The sequence below is a fragment of the Oncorhynchus mykiss genome, chromosome 8 (assembly GCF_013265735.2).
Source record: "Oncorhynchus mykiss isolate Arlee chromosome 8, USDA_OmykA_1.1, whole genome shotgun sequence".
Taxonomy (NCBI): domain Eukaryota; kingdom Metazoa; phylum Chordata; class Actinopteri; order Salmoniformes; family Salmonidae; genus Oncorhynchus; species Oncorhynchus mykiss.
This window is the reverse complement of record NC_048572.1, coordinates 37,448,377-37,457,359: the sequence shown is the minus strand read 5'-3', so window position 1 is coordinate 37,457,359 and position 8,983 is coordinate 37,448,377. Positions and strand designations below refer to the sequence as shown.

General features: G+C 42.3%; 1 protein-coding gene across 1 annotated transcript in view; it reads left to right on the top strand.

Moving 5' to 3' along the window:
* The first annotated feature begins 424 nt into the window (after positions 1 to 424).
* opn8a (opsin 8, group member a) overlaps positions 425 to 8,983 on the top strand; it is a 31,198-nt gene continuing 22,639 nt past the window's right edge. The window contains exon 1 of the mRNA XM_021612533.2: positions 425 to 503. Coding sequence (XP_021468208.1) covers positions 425 to 503 — 79 coding nt within the window. The remainder of the gene's footprint in view (positions 504 to 8,983) is intronic.

Genomic DNA, 8,983 nt, shown 5'->3' with positions numbered 1-8,983 from the left:
TGTGTGTTTGCGTGAGTGTACTTAAAGTCAATGTTCACATTCGTCATCTTAATCTGCTCAGTGGGGAAGGGGAGTGGGGGGGTGCTATACTGAATGTGTGTACTGCACTTGTCTGTGAATGTGTGTGTACTGTGCACGTCTGTGAACATGTGTGTGTGTGTGTGTGTGTGTGTGTGTGTGATGTGCACATCTGGGTGCATATGTGTGGGAGTCCATTATAGAGAGTGAGTGTATAAAGATTCTCGGAACTGAATATGCTTTCTGTGGTAATGTCAATAATGTGAAGAATATTATTCTTCACATTATTCACAATATTACTCAGAAGAGCCTGTTTCCCTGTCAGAGGTAAAATTCTATCGCTGGCACCCTTTGGGGAGTGTGAATACTGGTCCCTACTGGTCTGGTCTGTCTGTGGAAGAGGAGGATGGAGGAGGACAACAAATACATGTCCAAACTGTCACCCACTGTGGACTACTGGGCAGGCATGTACCTAGTGGTGATAGGTGAGTTACTTTTGGATTTGTTCATCATTCTGCATGAGGCTGGTAGTTTGGGATTTGTGAAATACAAATGACAGGATTTCACATAGATGTGAGAGCATGATTGATTTCTGTGGAGATGGTGATTAGAGATGATGTAGTGTAAAGGGATTCATATTCCGTACACACTGCGCGTGAGCTGTTTTATGTTTTAATTTCTCTAATTTCTCAGTGGAATTTACAGCCATACTGTATATCACACCAAAGTCATATCGGTTGGCAACATACAGTAGTGGATATATAAAGAATAAGCAGCACTTACGGTATAATTGATTTGACACAAAGCATTATGGTTGTCTTTTCAATGGTTGGCAATGTGTGCTCTAGATGTGTGAGTGGTTATTGTGCACTCTTTGATTTGACAAAAGCTGTTGCTTTTCATTTGTCGCTTATCATTTATGCTGGACACGGTGGAAACCATACTTCCATTGGTGAGCTGTCTGATGTCAAATGGGAAAATACATGAAATAAGGATATCTACACAAACAATATATACAAAAAGTACATTTCTGTTGATTCCTGATAAATGTACATCTTAAAACTGTGAGTGTTTACATGTGGTACAACACCCCAGTCCTCCTGTTGCAATTCAGATACAGTGAGGTCCAAAAATATTTGGACAGTGACAAATGTTTTGTAGTTTTGGGTCTGTACTCCAGCACTTTGGATTTGAATGAATTATACAATGACTATGCAGTGCAGACTGTCAGCTTTTATTTGATGGTATATCAGGTGAACTGTTAAGAAATTACAGCACTTTTTGTACATAGTCCCCCCATTTTAGGGAACCAAAAGTATTTGGACAAATTCAAAGTTGAAGCTGATTAAACAGCATGCTCATTACACAGGTGCACCTCGTGCTGGGGACAATAAAAGTCTAAAATGTGCAGTTTTGTCACACAACACAATGCCCAAATATGTCTCAATTTTTGAGGGAGCATGCAATTGGCATCCCAACTGCAGGAATGTCCACCAGAGCTGTTGCGAAATAATTAAATGTTATTTTCTCTACCATTTGCCGTTTCCAATGTCGTTTTAGAGAATTTGGCAGTACGTCCAAATGGCCTCACAACCGCAGACCACGTGTCTGGTATCGTGTGGGTGAGCGGTTTGCTAATGTCAACGTTTTGAACAGAGTGCCCCATGGTGGTAGGGTTATGATATGGGCATGCATACGCTACGGATAATTAAGGCAATTGCATTTTACAGATGGCAATTTGAATGCACAGAGAAACCGTGACAAGATCCTGAGGCACATTGTAGTGCCATTCATCCGCCGCTATCATGTTTCAACATGATAATTGTCACACTCTGACCTTAGATATCTCTGTTTTCTATATATTTTGGTTAGGTCGTGGTGAGACTAGGGTGGGTCCTCTAGTGTTGTATGTCTAGGGTTTTGTATGACTAGGGTTTTGTATGTCTAGGGTTGTTGTAGGTCTTGTAGGGTTGTATTTCTATGTTGGCCTGATATGGTTCCCAATCAGAGACAGCTGTTTATCGTTGTCTCTGATTGGGGGTCATATTTGGGTAGCCCTGTTTCCCACTTTCTGGTGTGGGATCTTGTCTACAATTAGGTGCCTGTGTGCACACTAGTAGCTTCACGATTCGTTTGTGCTTGTTTGTTTTGTTTTGCTGCACCTTGGTCTCATCATTACGACGATCGTGACAATAATGCTTGACCCCATGTCGCAAGAATCTGTACACAATTCCTGGAAGCTGAAAATGTCTCAGTTACTCTATGGCCTGCATACTCACCAGACATGTCACCCCTTGAGCATGTTTAGCATGCTCTGGAGCGACGTAAATGACAGCGTGTCCAGTTCCCACCAATATCCAGCAAATTCGCACAGACATTGAGGAGGAGTGGGACAACATTCCACAGGCCACAATCAACAGCCTGATCAACTCTGTGCAAAGGAGTTGTGTCACGCTGCATGCAGCAAATGGTGGTCACCATTTTCTGATCCATGCCCACACCTTTTTTTAAGGTATCTGTAAACTGACAAATGCATATCTGTATTCCCATTAATGTGAAGTCCATAGATTAGTGCCTAATGCATTTATTTCAAATGACTGATTAACTTATATGAACAGGTAACTCAGTAAAATCATTGACATTGTTGCATGTTGCGTTTATATATATTTTTCAGTATATACTATACACTATACTACAGTATATACTATACTACAGATTGGGTCTCTAAAAGGTACAAACTTTAAATGTCCAAATGGTTTCCCAATTAAATGGGCAGGTGGTGAAGTTGATGCGATCTTGCAACTATTAACATTGACAGAAAGCGTAAATTAAATGCTGAGTCTCAAATAGCCGCCTGTCCCTTTTAATAGCCAGCACACGTATCAGCAAATAAACGTTTCAAATAAATGGTGGGTCTAAATTAATTGCTTATGAGGTTACCATGGATTGCAATGAATTGTTTACAAGGTTTAATGTTTGATATGTAACATTTTAAAAAATGCAATAACGACTTGAAAGAAATTATGGCAATCATTGTTTTTTATCGGCAGTAATAAACTGCTAGCCATTGGCTGCTAACAGCTTTGAACTGCTAGCAAACTGGGAAGCACAAAAACAGGCAACAACTTTGGGAGTACAGACCCCTAAAATGTGACTGATCGCCCTCTAGTGGCACAAGTAAGAACTGCTGAAAATGCATACAAATGATTATGTCAAGGAAAAGTCAAAAAAATAATAATAATCTAAATAGAGGCATACTAAGACAAAAGGAAGGTGACACAGTGTGTAAATGTCAACACATTAGTGCAGTACATTAAGAAATGTATTAAAATGCTAGAAGTGAATTCTGGAATTAAACAATGAACTATGCAAATGAGCAAATACTGTGTGCATTAAGGAAATAGAAGCCTGTCTCTAATAAGCGCCTGTTTAAGCAAATAAATGCCTGGGCTATGAATAGAAGTGGAGAAGGAAACACTTGTACATCAATGGGAAAGTTACCCTCATGAATTATCTAGTGGTATCGCAGTTTACATGTTTAGTCATGGCTCTACTGACTCCAGGATAATCCTTTTTCAGACCAAATAAAAGTAAAACGGGCATATTTATATAACGAACATGAGTTTGGAGGTTTAAAACTATTAAATAGTATCTCTCCTATCTCTCCTAAAGCCTCCTGTCACGCCTGCTCCCGCTCCCCCTCTCTGGCGCTCGAGGGCGCCAGGCTGCCCTTCATTACGCACACCTGTCACCATCATTACGCACATCAGTACTCATTGAACTCACCTGGACTCCTTCACGTTGTTGATTGCCCCCTATATATCTGTCTGTTCCTCAGTTTTGTTCCCCGTGTCAACATTATTGTCATAATGTCGTTTTGTTCCCCCCGTCCAGATTTTGTTCTTGTTATGTTTGATGTCCTTTTTCCATTAAATGTTCACTCGCTGTACTTGCTTCTCGTCTCCTGCGTCTGTCCTTACACCTCCATTATACTAAAATTATATCTAAATCCAAACTAGGTTTCCAGCAGACTACTAAGAGAGGCACATCCAAAGTTCATAAGGAGGCTTTTTGCCATAATATACAGTTGAAGTTGGAAGTTTACATACACCTTAGCCAAATACATTTAAACTCAGTTTTTCACAATTCCTGACATTTAATCTGAGTACAAATTGCCTGTTTTAGGTCACTTAGGATCACCACTTTGTTTTAAGAATGTGAAATGTCAGAATAATAGTAGAGAGAGTTATTTATTTCAGCTTTTATTTCTTTCATCACATTCCCAGTTGGTCAGAAGTTTGCATACACTCAATTAGTATTTGGCAGCATTGCCTTTAAATTGTTTAACTTAGGTCAAACGTTTCGGGGAACCTTCCCCAGGCTTCCCATAATAAATTAGGTGAATTTTGTCCCATTCCTCCTGACAGACCTGGTGTAACTGAGTCAGGTTTGTAGGCCTTCCTTGCTCGCACACACTTTTTCAGTTCTGCCCACAATGGGATTGAGATCAGGGCTTTTTGATGGCCACTCCAATACCTTGACTTTGTTGTCCTTAAGCATTTTGCCATCAAATTTAAATCACAATTAAAAGTAGGTTAAGGTTTAGAGATCACAACAAAAACAGACTGTGGTTAGCTGGAAGGTGGCAGGCCGTATTTGAGATTAGAGAAATTCCTTGCTATTGTCTTTCAAATTATCTCAGGGCTTGATGGCTTGCCTAGGGCGTATAGCGGTCCTCTGAGTGGAGGCTAAACGCCAGAGATGCAAAAGCGGCCTGCTTATAAGGTCCTCTGAATGGGGGCTACCCGCCAGTGATGCAAATTACGTCTTGAGCTGCAAACTCCACTAGAGTGGTAGGAATTTATAGCCATGTGCGTAGCGACAGAGCGAAATAGCAAGTGGGGGGAAATTCTTTGCTAACTGGGTAGGTGTGTCACTTGTTTTTGTGTCATCCTCAGTGATTGTAAATGCGTTAAGTTCACATGTCCACATGCGTGGTTGTATTGTGTTTTTAAACTGGCAAATAAATCTAATCAGATAAAAATCACCACAAATGTAAGGTATTTATAGAAACAACAAAAACAGCTTGCGGCCTCTGGCTGGCTGTGGTTAGCTGTAAAGTGGCAGGCCGAATTTGAGATTAGAGAAATTCCTTGCTATTGTCTTTCAAATTATCTTATGGCTAGATGGGTTGCCTAGGGCTTAAAGATGTTCTCTGAGTGGAGGCAAAATTTCAGAGTTGCAAAAGCAGCCTGCCAAGGGCTTATAGTGGTCCTATGGGAGAGGGCTACCCACAGAGATGCAAATCACGTCTTAAACGACAAACTCCATTTGCCTACTGGCGCTAGGAATTTATAGCCTTGGGCTTAAGGAAAGCGGCAAATAGTAAGTGGGAGGCCATTATTTGCTATATTGGTAATTGCACAGGTGACATGCTGGTAAATATGAGTTAAAACAGATTTTAGTTTCCCTGCAATATAATCTCCGGCCACAAGAAGCGTTGCCTCTGGATGTACATTTTCTTGTTTGCTTATGACTCTATACAGTTCATTGAGTGCAGTCTTAGTACCGGCATCGGTTTGTGGTTGTAAATAGACAGCTCCAAATAATATAGATGAAAACTCTTGGTAAATAGTATGGTCTGCAGCTTGTCATGAGGTATTCTACTTCTTAATATTAGAGATCGCGCACCAGCTGCTGTTAACAAAGAGACACACCTCTCCCCCCTAAGTCTTACTCGAGGCTGCTGTCCTGTCTAGACGATGCATGGAAAAACCTGCAAGATATACAGTATATTTTCTATGTCCTGGTTCAGCCAATACTCTGAGAAACATATAACAGTTGTTCAGGTCCAGTTGATAGGATAGTGTCGAGTTCATCCAGTTTGTTCTCCGGTGACTGCACATTCGCCAATAGAAAAATGGCAGTCGACTGCCTTTTTTTCGCCACGGCTTCCTCTTTCAAGTCCAGGAGATTAGGGCCTGGTCCTGAGTAAACAGAACGTCTAGTGCTGCCAATCCAAATCAAGGTTATTGATCACTGTTCTGATGTCCACAAATTGTTTTCGGTCATATGAAATGATGGCGGAGACATTATGAACAAAAAAGTTAAGATCAGCATAAAAAAAACACACTATGCGTATCTAGTCCTTGGCCTATATGCTAATCTGACTTTGCAGGTCTACTGACTCTGAAAAACACCAAAAGAAAGATGCCATGGGTCCCTTAGGCATACTACAAGGAAGCATAAGGACTGCAGATGTGGCCAGGGCAATAAATTGCAATGTCTGTAATGAGACACCTAAGACATCACCGGCAACAACCCACCGTCGCTGGACCAGACAGGACTGGCAAAAAGTGCTCTTTACTGACGAGTTGCGGTTTTGGCTCACCAGAGGTGATGGTTGGATTTGTGTTTATCGTCAAAGGAATGAGAGTTACACCGAGGCCTTTACTCTGGAGCGGGATCGATTTGGAAGTGGAGGGTCCGTCATGGTCTGTGGCGGTATGTCACAGCATCATCGGACTGAGCTTGATGTCATTGCAGGCAATCTCAACGCTGTGCGTTACAGGGAAGACATCCTCCTCCCTCGTGTGGTACCCTTCCTGCAGGCTCATCCTGACATGACCCTCTAGCATGACAATGCCACCTGCCATACTGCTTGTTCTGTTCGTGTTCTGCCATGGCCAGTGAAGAGCCCGGATCTCAGTCCCATTGAGCACGTCTGGGACCTGTTGGATCGGAGGGTGAGGGCTAGGGCCATTCCTCCCAGAAATGTCCGGGAACTTGCAGGTGTCTTGGTGGAAGAGAACTGGCAAAGCGGGTGCAGTCCATGAGGAAGAAATGCACTGCAGTACTTACTGCAGCTAGTGGCCACACCAGATACTGACTGTTACTTGTGATTTTGACCCCCCTCCCCCCCCCCCCCCCCTTTGTTCAGGGACACTTTATTCAATTTCTGTTAATCATGTCTGTGGAACTTGTTCAATTTATGTCTCAGTTGTTGAGTCTTGTTATGTTCATACAAATATTTACACATGTTAAGTTTGCTAAAAAATAAACGCAGTTGACAGTGAGAGGACGTTTCTTTTTTTGCTGAGTTTAGTATTTTACTGGGTGACTTTCGCTTTTACTTGAGTAACTTTCTAAAAGATGGCTATACTTTTACTCAAGTATGACAATTGGGTCCTTCTTCCACCACTGGACATTATAGGGTAATGTGTGTCAACCAGTGACACAAAATCTCAATTTAATAGATTTTAAATTCAGACTGTAACACAAGGAATTGTGGAAAAAGTCAAGGGGTGTGAATACTTTCTGAAGGCACTGGATATGCATAAAATCAGGTTTAAATTGAATGAGCAGCATGATAGATAATAAATAGTAGCAACAATGCATGGTGGTTGTGTGTGTGTGACAGGGTCTCCAAGATGTGAATTTACTGGATATTTGAAAAAATTCCTGGACATCCATATGCATTGGGTGCTTAACACATTAGGGCATCCACCCACGGTGCTCAGAATGAGAGAAATCACATGTGTATTATGCAAATTCATCTTCACAAACAAATGTTGTCCCCTTGGCTACCGGTGGGTCAGTTGGATCTATTGTGTTAGGCTAATTGATTAAATTCAAAATAAAGCCAATAAGGCTCCTTATTTAACTCACCATTTCTTCGAGCAAGATATCGGGTAGGATTTACGACGACGTCAAAGCAGGTCAGTAAATCCATATCGGCTTCGGGGAATCTCTTGTACAAGGTGTTTCATGATGCTTGCTCTTCGTGTGCATTATTGTCCCTCTCCTGCATTTCAACATCAATTCATTTTTCTTGTCTGGGTGGTTTTCTTATAAAACCTGCTGATTAATACTTGTCCAGACATCGCTAATCAGTAGGTTAGGTTAATGGCACATGTGACCGTAGGTACATATCCCAAACAGAAGCTATGGATTACATGCAACATCTGCACTGAACTAAAATTTGATTTGATTTGAAGTCTAGAGCTTCCGCTTTCAAGGAGCAATACACTATTCCGGACGCTTATAAGAAATCTCACTATGCCTTCTGATGACCCATCAAATAGGCAAAGTGTCAATACAGGACCAATCCAATCCTACTAAACCGGCTCTGATGCTTGTCGGATGTGGCAGGGCTTGCAAACTATTACGGATTACAAAGGGAATCCCAACCGCGAGCTGCCCAATGATGCAAGCCTACCAGGCGAGCTAAATGCCTTCTATGCTCGCTTTGAGGCAAGGAACACTGAACCATGCATGAGAGCACCAGCTGTTCTCTCCCTGACAGTCTGTAATACCTACATGTTTCAAGCAGACCGCCATAGTCCCTGTGCCTAAGAACACCAAGGTAACCTACCAAAATGACTACCGCCCGGTAGCACTCATGTCTATAGTCATGAATAACTTTGAAAGGCCGGTCATCCCAGAAATCCTAGACCCACAACAATTTGCATACCGCTCCATCAGATCCACAGATGACTCAATCTCCATTGCACTCCACACTTCCCTTTCCCACCTGGACAAAAGGAACACCTATGTGAGAATGATGTTAATTGACTAGAGCTCAGCGTTTAACAACATAGTGCCCTCAAAGCACCTCACTAAGCTAAGGACCCTAGGACCAAACACCTCCCCCTGCAACTGGCTCCTGGACTTCATGTCGGGCCGCCCCAGGTGGTAAGAGTAGGCAACAACACATCTCCCACGCTGATCCTCAACACTGGGCCCCTCAGGGGTCCATACTTAGTCCCCTCCTGTACTCCCTTTTCACAATTGTGGCCACGCACGACTCCAACACCATCATTAAGTTTGCTGATGCCACAACAGTGGTAGGCCTGATCACCGACAACAATGAGAGGATATAGGGAGGAGGTCAGAGACCTGACAACAACCTCTCCCTTAATGTGAGCAAGACAAAGGAGCTGATCGTGGACTACAGGACAAGGAG